Source organism: Pseudorca crassidens, chromosome 3 (genome assembly GCF_039906515.1).
Source record: "Pseudorca crassidens isolate mPseCra1 chromosome 3, mPseCra1.hap1, whole genome shotgun sequence".
NCBI classification, from domain to species: domain Eukaryota; kingdom Metazoa; phylum Chordata; class Mammalia; order Artiodactyla; family Delphinidae; genus Pseudorca; species Pseudorca crassidens.
Window position 1 is genome coordinate 14112381 of NC_090298.1, and position 19593 is coordinate 14131973.

The following is a 19593-nucleotide window of genomic DNA, read 5'->3' on the forward strand; positions in this document are numbered from 1 at the left end:
GTTTATACATATGTGCTCTTAAAACCAGAATCCTAATAATCTTGATTAAAAGACTGGCATTAACAATGAAAATTTAAGATATAATAACTCAGCATTAAATTCAGGCTGCGGAATTCAAGAAAATGATTTCCTAACCAAGAAATACATGGCCCTTTTCAGTGCTGTAATAAAGTCAACTGGAATTTTTTTCCCTTCAGGTTGGATTGGGAGCCTAATGGCTCTTTTGCTTTTCATCTCCCCTTTTAATATCAGTGGAATACCACATTTTATAACTTTTATGTTGAAATATAGAATAAACACTGTTTCTGAATTTGCTGAGGGATTTGTAGAACAATTTTGTAATCCTTCTTAATTTAGAGCAATACCCCAGAGACTATATTTGTACAGAGATTTAGAATTTCCAAATGCTTACATATGCATTGTCACATTTAATGCAAATTGTTCATATACATGATTAGCTCAGTTATTCAGGCAACATCTGTTCAGTTTACACATTATTCATGACATTTCCCTCCCTTCTTTTTCCGTTTCTGGCCTGAAATTTTATACATTTCTTTCTTATTATTCTTATATTAGTAACAAGAGAGGAAAGAAGAAAAGGAGGTGAAATTCAAGCTGATCATATCTTTTAAATGTATAGAGCTCTTTTAGAAAAAAATGAGGCTATTAAAACTGCGAGTTAAATTAAGGGTCTAGTGAGTAGAGGCGTTAATTTAGGTGGTTTAAAGCATTTCAGTGTTCGTGACTTATTTAAATACTCTTAATCTACAACTTCCAATTGACAGCATAATTATTTTATAATAGTTATTTCCTGTACGCCTGTGTGCTAGGGATGCTTATTCCCATTTTTATAGGTGAGAGAGAGGACTATGGAGAGACGAAGTTGATCTATCCAAGCAGAGGCCAGCGTTACAAACCAAGGCACCTGATCCCAGGTCGGGAAGCCTTTCCCTGAAAACAGTGGCTCTCAAGCTTCATCGCACCTTGGCGAGCTTGTGAACACAGACTGCTGGGGTGGGGGGCACCCGGAAGTTTCTGATTCGGCAGATCTAGGGTGGGTCCTGAGAATGTGCATTTCTCAAAAAAAGCACTGCAGATGCTGCTGCCATGGGTGGTCCTTGGACCATTCTTAGCAAACCACGGCTGCCTCCCTCGGCTCTTTTTACATCCTTTAAGCTGTAAACCACATCAGAGCAGGGAATCTCCTGGATACGGTGCTGCCTCTCTCCATCCCCATCTCCTATCGCCAACTGGTCACCATCACAATGCCTGTGGCACCTCACACACACTGGGTAGACGCTGCATGAATTGAATCGACCTCCATTTTCTCATGGTATAAGGGAAACAAGAGATTGGTTAAGTGAGACACGTACGGAACCTTTTTTGTACGGTCTATTTAAGGTAAACTATTCTATCCTTTATTTCTCTTCTAAGCCACTGAATTTAATAAGTGAAACAAAGAGGCGCAGGACACCAAGTCCTTACCCTTCCAAGGGGCCCTTTATGCCCTCGGAGTCACCACACCACCACGTAAGACCTCCAGGTTATCAGTGCTCTCCCCAGATGTACAATATCGCCATTGGCACTAGTCAGTGCTTTCCCAGCTTTGTGAGGGGGATTTATGTGCTCCCATCCCTCAGAAATAAAGGACTATCCTTCCATCGCCCACTCCAAATAATTTCTTCAACTCCACCTTCCTTGTGTTGCAAAACAGATCACTTTAAACGGGCATTATCCTGTTCATTTTTTCAGACTACTTGAGAATAGAGATGCTATGCTTTTTGAGAAAAGTGGCGAGATTGTGACGCCCCAGATAGTCAATGAGCTGGATAACCGAGATCACGTGAACCACAACATTCTGCGTTAGATCCAACTGATGAAAACGTAAGAGCTGCAAGAAATGGATTACTGACAGTTTGTTAACGTTGAAGGTCATGATCTTACCTATGCACACTAGATCCATAAAACCATACATTCCATAGCAGATTTGAAAAAGGATGTCCTTCCTCTGCCACACTGCATAGGGACTGAAGGCTGACCAGAGGAGCCAGGTCACACTCGCTATTAAGAACAGGGATCCTAGGATTACAGCAATCATCTGAACTTTCTCAACCAGTGTTATAGAAATGCTTTGCCACTAAAAGAAAAACAGAGGCAGGTAAGGAAAAGGTGCTGTGTATAATGGAAAAAGAAAAAAAAAACATTTTCAGCCCCATGTTTCTCTTCATGTTAGACCCTTTTCAATCTGATTGGCCCCCAAATGAATTTTTCCATTTCATCCAGGCTATAAAAAATAGACAAGCAGATAAAGATTAATGAATGGCCTCTACTTCATTATTTTCAGTAATTCACCATTCTACAAGTTGAATCTAGTTTTATTCCAGATAACCACACTGAGTGTGAATGGTGAGGAATGTTTAGTACCTAGGAATCACATTATCATCTTTCACATGTGCATGAAATTAAATACACTCTGAAGAAATATGGTGAGGACTCTTCTATTCGGAAATTTATTTTGCTCTTAACACATTTGCCTACTGCAAAAAAAAGGGAATTATCCCTTTTTTATGAAAAAAATGTAAAAAGCAAACAAGCTATATAAGAACATCCGTGAAAAAGTCATTTAACACACTGAAATAATTATAAGGGAACTAGAAAATTGTATGTTATCTGTTACTGGTACATTTCATATGCTCAGATATTACTGGCCATTCATTATCTAATGAGTAATCCATGAAGCCATTCTTGTCAAGATTTAGAATTTGTACTTGAAGGAGTATCTTTGAAACTCACAAACTGTGTAAGCACACACCAGTCAATGGAGAAAGTAATTTGGTGTCTGAAGCATCAACGTTTGAGAGGGTTTATAGTATAAATGATGAAAAACCTTTCAAGGGTGTTATCAACTTGAGAGAATTTATTAGTCATGTTCTCACTTTCGCATCGCTGAGACAGGAACAAAACTAGAATTTCTGTTATAGTCTGCCAGTAAACAATGAAACTCAAAACAACCTGCACAATCTCCCTGTGTGTGAGAGTTATGGCTGCTGCAACATGGGGCTTGTCAGCAGAATCCCTAAACAGTTTAAATAACCTTGAAAACAACAAACTTGAACAGTCAGCATCCATTGGGTGAATCAGATATCTCCTTAACCTCTTTACTTACCTGGAGTCTGAATATGTGCATCCCCAGATAGGGGTCTATCACTACTCATAAATTCCCTCTCTCCCTCACTGCCTCTGTCTCTCATCATAAAGAATTAACATATAATGATTTTAAATATGCTTTGAGTCTTGCATATTCTTAGAGGCAAGGTTCTAAATTCTATACTTGTTAAAGATTAAATATCAAAATGCATTTGAAATATTTCATTCTCTCAGGTCATTTACTTCATGTTTCTCTTAAAAAAAAACAGAACCAAATGACAAAGGTTGTAGATTCTATAAGAAAGGTATTTCTCACGATTTTAATACTAAGATTCATTGACTGAAAAGTGGTTCTTGCTTTTGCATGAATAATAACTGAACTAGTCAATATTATTTTATCATTACAAATGAATCAATGTTGTATTTCAAGCACGTATTTGAAGTTTTTTTTTTTTACTAGCATCCTGACATAATTTTAAACACATTAATTTCAAATGACTAGGCATTTGAATTTTAAACCATTTTAAATTTGGTGTCACAAGTGTGAAGTGTCAATGTCTGTGGTCTTGTTTAGTTCTGATGCTCATTAAAATCTGCATTAAATACAACATGGTAAATGATATAGAAAACTACTTCCAACTAATATCCGTCCTAGATGGATGCTATCGTGTCTGTATGCACTACGTTAGCCTTTGTCAATTTATTAATCACATCAAATAGATGAAAACAAATCATCGTTTTAAATCCATGAGGCAAAGGTGTCCAACTTGTGTGCGTGTGTGTGTGTTTGATTTTCCCATGATGTGCTACATGTTTCAAAATACATATGCCTGAAACAAAGAAGTCGGGTAATCAAAAATGAGTGAAGAAGATTCACCAAGAATGCGTTTTACATACTGAAATCTATTTTCCTTTTGCCAGGAATCCTTTACGTTCCAGATTCATTATGTGATTTTAGTGGAGTTAAATTTGGACAGCTCAATATTGTATAATTAATTATATTTAGCTTCAGTTAGGCTTATTAATTAATTAGTTGATCCAGGCTGCCTGCATGCCAATTCAGTAACAACACAGTGGACCCTAGTAGGCACTCGGATTTGGGTGAACTGGTGGGTATAGTTTTATGGTGCTGTGGTGTGACCTGGGACAAGGAAACTGGTGGCTTTGGTCTCAGAGTCAGCATGATTGCCAGGACCCGGAGGCCATGCTCAGGTGGCAGGCTTCCCACACATGAGGCTCAGCTGTTCCTTGACAAGGAATGTCAATGAGCAAAGGGACAGACTTACTAGGAATAAGAAACATGTGATATGGCTTATATGTGGAATCTAAAAAAAAAATTGATACAAATGAACTTATATACAAAGCAGAAATAGACCCACAGACAGAAAACAAACATGGTTAGCAAAGAGGAAAGGTGGGGGGAGGGATAAATTAGGATGTTGGGATTAAAATATACACACACTACTATATATAAAATAGATACGCGGGCTTCCCTGGTGGCGCAGTGGTTGCGAGTCCGCCTGCCGATGCAGGGGACACGGGTCTGTGCCCCGGTCCGGGAAGATCCCACATGCCGCAGAGCAGTTAGGCCCGTGAGCCATGGTCGCTACGCCTGAGCGTCCGGAGTCTGTGCTCCGCAACGGGAGAGGCCACATCAGTGAGAGGCCCGCGTACCGCAAATAAAAAATTAAAAATAAAAATAAAATAGATACACAACAAGGACCTACTGTATAGCACAGGGAACTCTACTCAATATTTTGTAATAACCTATAAGGGAAAAGAGTCTGAAAAAGAATACATATAATATATAATATATATTATAGAACTGAATCACTTTGCTGTATACCTGAAACTAACTCAACATTGTAAATCAACTATACTTCAATAAAAAAAGAAAGAAACATCAATGCTTCACACTTGTGTGGTGTTACCAAATTTAAAATGGTTTGAAATTCAAATGCCTGGTCGTTTGAAATTAACGTGTTTAAAATTATGTCAGAAAGCTAGGAAAAAAAGAACAACTCGATTACAATACACTGGGAGGCTCAATTATTTACTATTATCACAGAAATTATTTTTGTTGTGGATATAAGAAGTAATTTGGGATTTTTGAAGTTTACTTTTAAAGAAGGATAAACTGTTTAAAATCTATAATGAGCCCCTTAAAAGTTTGGTTTTATGTCACTTCGCTAATAATGCAGGTGTGCAAATGTGTCTGAAAGTGCATAGATACTCTTCACATACTGATGAACCCTAAAATTAATACCATTTCACTGAATAGCTAATGAGGACAAACTGTTATGGAAACAAAGTTTATTAAACCAATTATGAACTTAGTGATTTCCCTTTGAACACTGATAACATCTTGATAATTTCTTTTCTCACTATACACTGCTCTCTTATTTTTACCATTATGTGTGAAAAGTGGGATAGCTCACATTCTTCCCCTAGGAAAAATAATGCTGCTTCCTACCACTAGGAAACAGCCACCTAGCGTCCTTGCCCTGGAAGACACACATCATCTACTAGGCTCAGCCTAAAGGAGCTGTGTTAATGCACCATTTGCTTGGACAATATAAACAGAAGAGGAGTGTCTTGGGTCTTCTCTCTCTACCCCAATGCTACGCAAGGCCTGAATTTCAGTTTGTAAAGCACTTCTGAATCTTGAACAAAATTTGTCAACTGCTGAGCACACTTCTCTCCTCTAAAACCTGATATATAAGTATGTATATATATTTTTTTCACTTAAATTTCTTCCCATATTTGGAAAGTAATATAACAATAACCAGATTGGCTTAGAGCCAATAATTGCTATTATTTTCTTTCTTTCCATAATATGTGAGTGTGTGTGACTCTTTTATAGCCCTGAAAAGCTGTTCACTTCTACACAACTATTGAACCTATTGTTTCTAGCAAAAATGGGCCCAATTGGTTCCTCTTTGGGAAGTTCATTCTAATTTTCTGTACTAGAAGAAGTCATTGAATATTCACAGCCTGTATTTATCTAGGGCTAATATGTGCCAGGCACTTTTCTAAGTCCTACGTACTAATTCAATTCATTCAATTCCCACAACAATCTTAGGAGGGAGGTACTATTATAATCCCATTTTACAGATAGGGAAACAAGCAGAGATAAGTTAAACAATTTGCCCAAGGTTAAACACCTAGTAAGGACTGGAGTCGAGATATAAACACAGATAAGTCTGACTTCTAGGCTCATGCTCTTCACCCTTATACTATTCTGTGTAATGATTCCACTGAGCTCTGATAACAATTAATTGCACACCCCCCATCATTTCAGTGCCATGGCAATTTCCTGATAAAAGCTTCAAGTCTGTCTTCTCCGGTCTACCGAGATAGCGTTCTAGCTGGATGTCCAGCTGTGAGTCATTCGCTGATCCTCCATGTAGCTCCCCAGTCTACATTCCTAATGAAAGAAAAGCTGCCCCTGCTGGGCTGGACTCCAAGCTCCATCCAGGAGGCTAAATATTTGGTTCAGCACATATTCCCAGTGCCTGGCACGTGACTGCTGCAGGAAGGATGAAGAAAAGAGATGTAGGAATATTACAAGGAGGAGAGGAAAGAAGAGAAGAAGAAAGTTGGAAGGATGAAGGGAAAGAAAGAAAGAAGGAAGGAAGGAAAGAAGGAAGAAAGGAAAAAAGGAAGGGAGGAAAAAAGGAAGGGAGGGAGGAGAGACAGAGGCACACTCCTCAATTTAGCTTCATCTGATTCTTCGTATTCTCCCAAATGCCGGGTACTTTGGTCCCTCTCTGCCTTTGAGCATGTATCTCACTTGATGAAATCTCTCATCCATCCATAACTGGCTATGATGCCAGCTCTTCTAAAAAGCTGTCCCCCTCCTGCCCCTCCTTTTCTAAGCAGAAATCCTCCTTAGGGACCCCACAATCCACTATGTATACTTCTGCTTAGTGTGTATTTCTTTCACTGGAATCCCAGATAGCTGTTTCTCTCCCTGTTGTCCACGGACTGCATACCATGATAGCAGAAGCTGAGTCTCACCTCCCCTTATGTTCACCAAACAGCTGAACACACCTAGTCAATGCTTTAAATACACCAGAGGCTGATTTTCGTTTCCATCACCTATCTGATTGCCAGATTAACGTTCTCTCCACATCCATTCTATCACTGCCTACAAGATAAAGTTCAGCTCTGGCTGAGCCACCAGTGAGTAGAGAAGTGAGAATTTAAACTCAGATCTGTTTCCAAAGCGTAAGTTCTTTCTAATGTGTCCTTCTCTCTGCATAACGTCTGCCCTTCACACCTTCTCTCTGCCTACTTAAACTGACACATTTTACATCTAAAAGCAAAACCAAAAAGGACATAGTTACACCTATCTAAAAGGTAGCTGTAGGGGTGAAAAAAAAAGTCAACAAATACAAAACGCAGCTCAGCAGAGTATCGACTAAATCTGACCTATAACTTCCCAACTGGCATCCTCACATACTTCTTGAGTCTGAAAGCTGCAGTTTATTAAATGAGTATTAACATAAAGATAACACTCTCAAGGAGTTATACTTCTTTAATTTTAGTGAAGTTTGGAGGGAATTAAATAAACTCATATTGGAAATTATTTAATATTCTCTTTATATATGACTATCCAGAGACGCACCAAGTAAGGTCCCTCAGCCCTGGAAAGATACAACGTGTGTGGCCCCAAACTGGGCATCACTGTGTGTGAGGGTCCACGTTGGTGTGGCACCCTTCCTGTGAAACTGGATAAGTACCCCAATAATGACCACAGACTGCTCTGAAACCATGGCACTAATTGTTGCCCTTACCAATGAAATTATATCCCAGGTTTACTACTGCCTTCAGACAAAAAAGGATAGAAGAAAAAGCTCGGAATTTTCTTTAAAGAAATGATGGGAGTCCAAGCCATGACAAGACCGAGTCTTCCCCTTGTATAAATCACTTCTAGCCAGTAAGATAAGAACCAGAGAAAGGAGTGCACTCCATCAGGCCTCCAGGAAGCTATTTAGAAAGATGCTCTTGTCATTCCATTGTCTGAAAGAGTTGATGCAGCTTCTCAATTTAGAATCAATTTCCTCCCTGAAAATAACACATGCTCAGAGGGAATGAGGCTGAACTCAGAGAAAGTAGATCTTTCAGTATGCATTAGATCACTCAGTCTGAAGCACTGTTTCATCTTTGTTTTTACAACGTAGGCCAGATATGAATCTTAGCTAATAGATTTGTAGTACAATGATTTATAGCACGCAGTGTGACAGGTGGGATTAGTTACTAGTGTCACAGGAGAGAACACCTCCTCTTAAGAAGTGTCCTCTTCAGAAAAATGAATTTAGCTGAGACCTATTTTCAGTCATCTTTAGATGGTGTTTAAATTGAACCACTAAAGTTGGGATTTGAAATGCTGGCAGAAAACATCTCAACGTGTAATCAATTTGACATGCGGATAAGACATTCAGTTAATTATATGCCCATTCTTTGTAGAGTTGTATTTATATGCTGCATATTAAAAATGATTTCATGGTTTAATTTGCGTCTTCTCTGCGAGAAAAGCATTTTCATAAACTTATCAGACATGAGGTAAAAGTCAGACAAAAGAAATTTACTTTGTCTGAGAAAGGTGAAATCTAAACCACCTAGAGAAAACAATTAGGGAAACACGAAACTGCTTCTTTTAAATGTTAATAAAACTGATAAAACTAGCAGGACTAACCAAGAAAGGAAAGAGAGGATATGATGATGGATCCTACAGATGAAAAGAGAAGTAAAAGAATATTATAAACAGCTTTATGCTAATGAATTCAATTATACAGATGAAATAGACAAGTCCTCTGAAAAACACAACTTCTCAAAACTGACTCAAGAAGAAACAGAACGTATAGAAACAGAATAACGCTATATAAAATAAATTGAATTTTTAATCAAAAGCCTTCCACAAACAAATGAACAAACACCTCCAGGACCAGATGGTTTCACTGGAGAATTTTATCAAACATTTAGAAAACACAATGTCAATTTAACATATACTCTTTCAGAAAATAAAGGAGGACAGAATATTTCCCAACTCTTTTTATGAGGTCAGCATAAACCAGATACCAAAACCTGACAAAAACATTACAAGAAAAAAATAATTTCGGACCATATTCCTTATAAGCATAGGTGAAGAAAAAAATCCTCTACAAAATATTAGCAAATCAAATCCATCAATATATAAAAATAATAATGCAGCACAAGTGAGTGGAGTTTATCCTAGGAATGTAAGGTTAATATAACATTCAAATATCAATCAATGTCTAAAAAAAAACGGGAATGAAGATGCAGACCTACTAGAGAATGGACTTGAGGACACAGGGAGGGTGAGGGGTAAGCTGGGACAAAGTGAGAGAGTGGCATGGACATATATACACTACCAAATGTAAAATAGATAGCTAGTGGGAAGCAGCCGCATAGCACAGGGAGATCAGTTGGGTGCTTTCTGACCACCTAGAGGGGTGGGATAGGGAGGGTGGGAGGGAGACCTAAGAGGGAGGGGATATGACGATATATGTATATGTATAGCTGATTCACTTTGTTATGAAGCAGAAACTAACAAACACACCACTGTAAAGCAATTATACTCTGATAAAGATGTTAAAAAAAAAAGATAACTCATGAGAACCTACTGTATAGCACAGGGAACTCTACTCAGTGTTCTGTGGTGACCTAAATGGGAAGGAAATCTAAAAATAAGGGGATATATGTATACGTAAAACTGATTCACTTTGCTGTACAGCAGAGACTAACACAACGTTGTAAAGCAACGGCACTCCACTAAAAACTAATTTTAAAAAAATCAATGTAATTGATCATAAACTAAAAGCTAAAAGAGAAAAAGTCTTTGGAAATAGGAGGCTGAGTCCCAAAGACTATCCTATCGGGCTGTCTCCAGATGCCCAGGAAGATAGCAGATCAAAGGAGTGGAAGGTGTGACGTTCTCTCATAAGGGACGAGTATCCTTAGTTTGGAAGGTTTCGCCTCACTGAGAAAAATCTCTCAAGTGACTGAATCAACAGGAGCAACAGCTTTTTGAACTAACAAGCATTATTTTAGCAACTCTAGGGTCTGGAGTCTACACGAGGACACCATAATTCTGGATCTCACTTAAGAAAAAGCATATTTGTTCCTCCAGTTTTCTCTCCTAATTCTTTCAAAACCATCCATATCTCATTTCTCAATGTAATCTCTTTGTTTGTTTTGATTGCTACAGATTTCCATACTTTTCAAGGGCATGTTGATCCAGATTCAACAGTCTAAATGTTGAAATAAAAATACACTTTAGCTCTTCAGTGTTCAAGAGTTTATACTGCACTTTCCCTGTCTGTGTTCATTCTTTCTTGCAAAAGCAGGTGCTATCCATTATTTCAAATCAGGGAAATTTGCCCCAAGTGTCAACTGTCTAATATAGTTAATCTCAGTAACCAGATTTTGTCCCATATGAATTAAAAGTGTATGTCTGCATGTAATGCATTTTTGTTTCAATATTCTTCTCAGTATTTGGTATTAATGATGTTTGAACACAAGCTCCCCAGGGGATCTCTAAGTAATTAGTAGGTGGTCATAATGGTATTTATTTGTTCTCTCCACAAGGAGTTGAAAGCTACCTTTGCTAAAGGAGCTTATTAAAACTCTCAATGGGCTGTTAACTGTTTTCAACGTTGTTTTTGGAACAGAATTTTCATGGAAAGCAACTACCTTCCCATTTGAAATACTCAGTTCATGCGGACTGATAAAAGAAATGTTCACATATTGAGGTATGGGGAAATCATTCTGGCTTATACATGAGTTAACATGAATTTTATGCTAACTAAAACATCCTGTTTGCGGCCCATCAAACATACATTGTACACCTGCTTTAATTATTAAAGAAAAGGGTGCATTGACCAGAAGTAAAGAATGTCCAGGTTAAAAATAAAGTTTAAATGCCTCCCTTCCCGGATGCCAATGCCGGTACTTCTTTGATAATAAGACTGTCTTCCCAGGTGCCAAGGCCATACTGTCTGGGTGTGTATATGCTGGTCTGTTTTTCTTGAAACCTTGAAGGAATGTATCCCTGACTTGTTTCATGTTTTTTCTTCTGACAAGATACAAAACTGTGCTGAAAACCATGCTTCTCTGGAGCAGTTCCTTGGAGTTATATGAGAGGGTGTCTCCTGGGATATACTCCTCAGTTTGTCTCAAATAAACTCTTTTCTATTCTTATTATAGATTGTTTATTTATTATTTTCATCGACAAGACCGAACACTGTATATTCTCCTGGTGGTCAGAAGAGCACCCTTGGTAATTAAGGACCACAGCATGAGTCAAGGTCACCTCTTCTGTGTAATTTATGCAGAGTCTTTACATAGTGGTTTTCCTTGGCTCTGGGGAGGCAGTATAATGTGCTGGTTCAAACAGAGAGCTGTGAATTGGCTCTTAGACCAAGTGAGTTATTCTTCTCATAAGGACCTCAGTGTTCTTCACTATAAAGTGACATCTGACATAGCTGTCTCAGAATAATTGTGTACTGACACCTCCATACCTAGCTCTCCTTCCTTAACTGGGTTCTAGACTCTGAACCAGTGGCTGTAAGACAGTGAAGCTGGTGAATCAGTAACAGGGAGGACAGAGCCCAAAAAACTGAGCATTGAACGTGCAGTGTCCACTGCGTGAAACTGGGCTTTGCCTCAGTTCTTGGTTAGAGAAGTCTCACTATGGGATGACACCACCAACGCAAAGGTGCACGGAATTCTGCCGCCTTTAAATTTCTGACATGTATACGTTGTTCATTCAACATATACTTACTTACTGGCAGCCTGGTACGTGCCAGGCCCTACAGAAGGCAGTAGACTGAGGAAAAAGCCTTTTTCTCATGGGATCACTCACAAATAGAAAAAGAAATACATAAGGCTTCCAGGACAAGTGAGCTGAGTTTAAAAGTTTAGGTTAAAAAAAAGGGCTCGGTGGAAAGAAAGTATGCTGAAGATTTGGCAGAGAGATGGGAAGGGCAGGCAAAAAGAAGCATGTGCAAAGGAGCTAGTATATTTTGGAAAGAGTGAGATTTTTATTGTCACTGCAGAGTAGGATTCATGTTGGCAAGCGGTGCAGGCCAGCTCACGAGGGGCTTCCAGGATGTGGCTGTGGAGTTGCACTGTATCCCGTCAGGCAACGGCTGTTAGATAATCACAAGAAAGAGCGAGGTCTGAAGGTGACAGGATGCTTCCTAGTCCCGTCACACCTACCACCATGCCTGGGTACATAGCCGGTGCTCAGGCAGCTATAATTATCATTCCAAAGGCAAAAGAGCCTTAACTGAAAACTTCTCTGAGACAGGGAAACCTTGAGCCCTCCACTTTTAGATGTTTCTAGATGAAGCCTGATGGAGAACCACCACCAGTGTGTCTGGGGACGGCTGCCCCACCCAGCTCCCAGATACACCTCAAACCGTGACCCATTTCCTGACATCCTGCCACGGTTAACATAACACTTTGCTTAAGTGCAAAAAATCCTTTCCACTGACATAAGAAACTATAAATTCCTTAAGCAAGATTTGGCAACTCATTAATCGCCAGTAAGGGGGAGGCGAGTGGTGGGAAGAATAGCTATGATATCTTCTCATATCTTATTCTTTACTCTGAGCAATATTTTGAACAAAACACACAGACGAATGCTTCCTACTGGTTCCTGGAATTCCTCACTGTCTCGTAGTTTCCCCATCATCAAGGTTTTATACGAATAATAAAGAAGAAGCTTTTCCTCACTAAAGAGAGCTTCCCTTTGCTTAAACTTGAGGTCATTTGTTCACATTTGAATTGAGAACCTACTATTTGCCAGGCCAGGCGGAAGTACAGGATGGGACACTACTGTGAGATATGTCAGCCCCTGTTCTGGATACCTGAGCGTCGAGACACAGGACAGGTGCCCGCAGGGGATCTCCCAGCAACCACATCTGTGCACACAGCGTTCTCCAAGTGCAGAGCATAGGTATCCTTCATAATAGGCAGCCACAGAAGCATAAAGAAGGAGGTAAGGTGCTCTGGGGTTTGGAAGCATCACTAGAGGCGCATTAGGCAGAAAAGAACGTGCCAGGCAGAAGACCAAGCGGCTCTCACTCTTTGGCTACAGGTTTTGCTTTAATTTCATTTTGTCTTTCACGCATCTTTTCTAATAGATTTGAGTTCAATTCCCACACCTAGTTTTGCAAGCCAATAGCAGTTAAATAGTGAGTTCTTAGACCATTAACGTAAATATCCCAGTATAAGACCTGGTTTCCACCTCAAATAGCCCATAATCTACTTGAGTGATGAGGCTACTACATGGGAAACAGAGGGGGATCAAATAATGCAGCAAGCAGTTAAGCCATAAACCGTGCAGAAGAGACTGTGAGTTTCATAATGGGAGTTTGGTGGGCAGACATCAATATAAACTCAAGCAATCTAGAATGGCTTCCTGGAGGAGACTGGCCTGCCTATGAATGGCAGGGAGAACATGGAGATGTACAAGTCTGAGATTAAGACCTTCCACGCAGGAGCGACCTAAGCAAGGCTCCAAGGTGGGGAAATGAACAAGGGATGTTTCTGTGGTGCCCAATTTAAAGTAAGGCTGTGTCTGCAGAACCCCCGAGGAACCATTTGAGAAGTGGTAAGTGACAGATAGAGAACAATCTGATAGATACAGAACATCCAGCAATATGACTAACTGTCTCCCTATTAAGTCACGCTGATACATGATTATCTGTTTACACGTCTGCTTCCCTGACCTCACTGTGAGCTCTGTGCAGGCAGGGATGGGACCTTATGGATGTCTGACTGAGTCCTTGTTACTTGGTACAGTGCCTGGCACATCAACAGAACTCATATTTGGTCAGCGAAGGAGACTTAGTTTTGCTTTACCTCTTTATGTGAGTGATTTGTTTTGACAGCATGAAAGGACCCCAAAGTCACTGTAACTTTCTAGTCTAGTTCTCAACCAGGCCCCAAACGTCGATAGTGCCAAGGTCAATAAACCTTAGTCTATCACACGTAAGACTAAAATAGATGCTGTGTTTGGACTGTGGCTGTTTTAGTTGTACTCTCTTCTGAACTTAAAGCACGCTTATCTATAAAAAAAAAAAAAATGAGGGGGAAAGAGCCTGATTCTTTTCAAGATAATTGCACTTAATTTCCTGGGAAACCTAACAGCAGTGATGTCCAAAATGTGTCACGGGTCATCTCATCAGCCAGCAAACTGCATTACATGGTGACTCAGCCAGAAAATGCATGAGAAACAGTGCAGGGAGGATAATGTCAGATGGTGACTAATAGGCTGATATGTTCAAGGTGCCTAATTAAAAACAAATTCAAATTCCTTGTGATCCTGCATGAAATAAGCTACAGCTATATAGTAACACAGGACGCTAATTTTTGAAATGAATGATAGATGATTCAATGAAGCATTGATAAAGGAAGGAAAAGCATGTTGCTTAAGGAAAGATTTCTTTATAACATGGGATAGATAGATAGGGATGCATGGAAAGAAACGAGCGAGGGGAGGGATAGAGGGAGGAAGGAAGGATAGATGGGTGGATGGATGGGTGATAGGCAGATAAATGGATGGATGGATAAATGGATAGATGGACAGACTGAGCTACCCTCATCCAAGGCCAGAGCCAAGGTCACTATAACATCAACAACTGTATGGTCATCCTGCACTGTGTCTCTATTCACTGAAATAACCCAGATTAGTAAAAGCAGCTGGCCTTTTCTGGTTTTGATTAGGAATTGGAAGAAAGCTATTCAAAAATGTTAGGGTAATTCTAATATTTTGACACCAAACAGCTTCCAGATTAGGCAAATCAGAGAGGGAAACTACCTTACAAACTAAATGATTGTGCTGTTCTAGAGAATGGATAGCTCTTCAGATAAGAGAGAAAAGCAAAATCAGTCTGGTTCTGAGGCAGATGATGGGCACGGATGAAAAAACAATGTGTCTACTTAGGAGGGACATCAGCCTATTCCAGATCTGAACATACCTATCTGAAAACCTGTCCTCATCAAAACACATTTGGAAGGAGGCAGAGAGCTCTTCAGAGGCCCTTTATTTTACGGAAGGGAAAAGAGTGGTCCAAGTAGAGAAGTAAGCTGCTGGGCAAGGCCACAAGCTGGCTGGCGGGACAGCAACATGACCACGGGCATCGATCCAGCCATCCTGTTACTCTGCCATGATGCCTCTGAACTCATCCTGAAACCTCTCCCTGTCTCAAACTGGGTCATCTTCTCACTCCTATGGGCTAATGCACTATTCACTCTAAATTCTTTCTTGCCAGTCCCACGGAGACAGCCCATTACTTATGATAGTGGCAGAAACCACCTGCCCCATGACCCACAATGTCAGAGGCAGCTCAGGGAGGACCCTCGACCCTGGCCAGGGACCTGGTTGCAGGTCAGATGTTTCACAAAGCTGCTCCTGTACTTCTTCTTAGGAAATCTCTGTCTATCCTGAAAAACATTCCAAAATGATGCACATTACAGAAGGAATGAATATGAAATTATTCATATGACAGCTGAACTAGCTTTTAAGCCATTTTACTTATAAACAGGATTTATCTGACAGGAGATGTGAAGGTGGCTTTTCTAGAGCTTTCCCTCCCCCAAGAAATGCTTAGAGTGAGAAAAATAAACTAAGTGGTTTAGAGAAAAGAGAAGGGCTTGAGGGAAGTACTATTGATTTTTTTGGAAATTAGATTACCGCATTATTGCTTTTTAGGAGGTTATATCCCTATTAAACAATAATTTATTCTTCAACAAACTTCTTTGACAAAAGTTTTGTAATTGGAAGCAGGAATGAATGACTGAAACTAAGCATGCTTTGCAAACAGTGAAATAAGGCAACCTGTATCCCCAAATAATTAATAAATTATTAAATAGCTACAACAATATTAAATGTGCCTCCCCACTAAAAGAAATAAAGCCTAAATCTGGGCAAGTTAGAGCTAAGAGATTGGAGAGGGACGGCAGGCACAGGGCTGCAGTGGTAGATGCAGAACTTGGAAGGTCCTGTCTTAACGTCTATCAGGGAAGAGAAGGGGGACCTGCCGGTGGCAGAACTGTCCCTACGCAGGACAAGCTCCAGATGGAGAAAAGGAGGGGCACAGAGGATCAGATCTGTTCACTTCCATAAGCCCCAGTGGCCTGGGGCAGGGGAGGGAGGGTGAAGAGGGGGCTGCAAAGTGAGAGATTCGGAGTTGAAGTGGCCCAAGAGAGCAGGCAACACAAAACAAGGCCAATGTATTTCCTAGTAGCTGAGGCACATGAGAGAAAAGTGTGCTCTGGTCTGTGTTTCTCCTGCAGCTGCAGAAACAGAACTCTGCATAAAGAGCTCTATGGAGAGAACGTTTGTATAGTGTGTGTAGTGTCTGTGTGTGTGTGTGTGTGTGTGCGCACGTGCCTATGAAAAGGGAACATTGCCAGCCATTCCAGTAAACTGCCATTGATGCCCACCATCAAGCCATCAGCCCCTGCAGTGGCATCCAATGGTGTGCCCTGAGGGGAATGCAGAATGAAGATAAACAGGAAATGATCTATATTCTGGATACTGGCCCTAGATAGTTAAGATGCATATCTAAGAAACAATTTCAATGAGTCTAGACTCCTGCATCTCCCATACATAGAAAATCACTATAATCATTTTTTTGTGATTAGCAGTACTTGTGATGTTTGACAGCATGTTTTTTTTCAGCAAGAACTCCTATATACCCTGGCTCCTCCCTTACCTCTCTGGAACTGTCCCTCAGAGCTTTCTGAAAGGCTGGCTCCTGGGCTATAGTCCTCAGTAAGGTCCCCAAATAACTTAACTCACAACTGGTATGTTGTGCGTTTTTCTCCAGTCACCACACACGTGTGTACGTGTGGGTGAGTGTGTGTGTGTTCATGACCACATACCTGTGTCCTCCTCCTGGCGTGGGTGATGGTTAACATCACAAGCCTCAGTGTGGTCCAGCCTCAATGAGAGCCCTAATTCTGCTATTTCCTACATAACCTTGAAAATTTGCTTGACTTTTCAGAGCCTTAGTTTCCTCATTTGCAAAACAGGATAATAATACCTACCTCATAGGACTGTTGTGAGCATCACAGGAGACAATTTTCATAAAATGCTTAGCAGCATCCCTGGAACAGAAGTGCTCAGTGAACTGCATCTAGCTATTAACTGTAAAAATGACAGAGTTCCCAGAAATTCACCAGCTGAGCCCTGAGAGAAGGCAGGCCCAGGCATGTTTAATCCAACAGGCAAAACCAGCAATTGCCCCTTTTTTTTTCCAGGACCACTGGTATAACATACCATTGACGTTTCATTTAGGGAATACATTTTCTTCACAGATTTCTAAAAAACTAGGCAAATTATATCATATATTTTTATTAATTTAGAAAATTTATAATATATGCAATTTTAAAGGTCTCCTTTAGAAGACAGAAATGATAAGACAAAGAATATTATTTAGGACACTAACTGAGACCGAGATCACAGAATTCAGTTTCCGTACTTTTAAGATTGTTTTGCGCACGTGAATCATTACATCCTGTCACTGGACTCAAAGGAGACCAGATGTAGTTGAAGAAAACCATATAGCCCAGCCATCTACTGCACTTTTCCACTGCTTATATGTGGGCTACTAGTTGTGGGTGAAGACCAGCATTTTGGATATATGAATGCACAATTGTAATACAATAAAATAAAACTATATAATATTAAATAGATATTTATTTGAACTAGAGAATATTGGAGGTCAAAAACAAAGCAGAAAGTCTACCTCAAGAAACAAGAAAAACCTCAAATAAACAACCTAGCCTGCCATCTAAAGGAATTAGAACAAGAAGAATAAACACAGCCCAAAGTCAGCTGAAAGAAAAAGTATAATAAAGATCAGAGAGGAAATAAATAAAACAGAGGCCCCCAAAACAATAGAGAAGATCAATGAAACCAAGAGTCACGTTTTTTGAAAAGATGAACAAAAGTGATAAGCCTTGAGTCAGGCTCATCAAGAAGAAGGGAGAGACGACCTAAATAAACAAAATAAGAAATGAAAGAGGAGAAATAACAACTAATACCACATAGATACACAAAAATCTTTAAAAAAATACTATGAACAGTTACATGCCAACAAATTGGACAACCTAGAAGAAATGTTCAAATTTCTAGAAACAAAAACCTGCTGGGACCAAATCAGGAGGAAATAAACAATTGGAAAACTGTTAACTAGTAGTGAAATTGAATTTGTAATAAAAATTACTCTCAGTAAAAATAAGCCCAGGACCAGACAACTTCACAGGGGAATTATACAAAACATTTAAATAGGAGCTAATATCTATCCTTATCAAACTATTCCAATAACTTGAGGAGGATGGAACACTCCCAAATTCGTCCTATGAGGTCACCATCACCTTGATACCACAACCAAAGACACAGACACTACATAAAAAGAAAATTACAGGCCATTATCTCTGATGAATATAGATGCAAAAATCCTCAGCAAAATCTTAGCAAACCAAATCCAACAGCATATAAAAAGGATAATACACCACGGTCAAGTGGAATTTATTCCAGGGATGCCAGGATGGTTTGATATTTACAAATCAATTAATGTGATATAGCACATTAACAAAAAGAAGGATAAAAATCACATGATCATCTCAATAGAAGCAGAAAAAAGCATTTGGCAAACTTCAACATCCATTCATAATAAAAACCCTCATCAAAGTTGGTATAGAGGGGGCTTCCCTGGTGGCGCAGTGGTTGAGAGTCCACCTGCTGATGCAGGGGACATGGGTTCATGCCCTGGTCCGGGAAGATCCCACATGCCATGGAGTGGCTGGGCCCGTGAGCCATGGCTGCTGAGCCTGCACGTCTGGAGCCTGTGCTCCGCAACAGGAGAGGCCACAACAGTGAGAGGCCTGCGTACCGCCAAAAAAAAAAAACAAACAAAAAGTTGGTATAGAGGGACCATATCTCAACACAATAAAGGCCACTTATGACAAACCCAAAGCTAACATCATACTCAGCAGTCTTTGCTCTAAAATCAAGAATAAGACAAGAATGCCAGCTCTCATCATTTCTACATAATATAGTATTGGAAAGAGAAAGCAAGAAAAAAATTATGTTTAAAAAATCTCACCAAGAAGAATAAAATACCTAGAATAAACTTAACCAAGGAGGTGAAAGACCTGTACTATGAAATCTATAAAACACTGATGAAGAAATTTGAATATGATACAAAGAAGTGGAAAGATATACTGTGTTCCTGTATTGGAAAAATTAGTATTGTTAAAATGTCCATACTACCCAAAGCAATCTACAGATTTAACACAATTCCTATCAATATACCCATGACATTTTTCACAGAAACAGAACAAATAAACTTAAAATTTATACTGAACCACAAAAGACCCTGAATTCCCAAAGCAATCTTG

General features: G+C 39.7%; 1 protein-coding gene across 1 annotated transcript in view; it reads right to left on the reverse strand.

Moving 5' to 3' along the window:
- The window catches only part of MARCHF11 (membrane associated ring-CH-type finger 11), a 119320-nt gene that overhangs the window by 19691 nt on the left and 80036 nt on the right, over nt 1-19593 (reverse strand). Inside the window, exon 3 of the mRNA XM_067730048.1 lies at nt 1945-2137. Coding sequence (XP_067586149.1) covers nt 1945-2137 — 193 coding nt within the window. The remainder of the gene's footprint in view (nt 1-1944; nt 2138-19593) is intronic.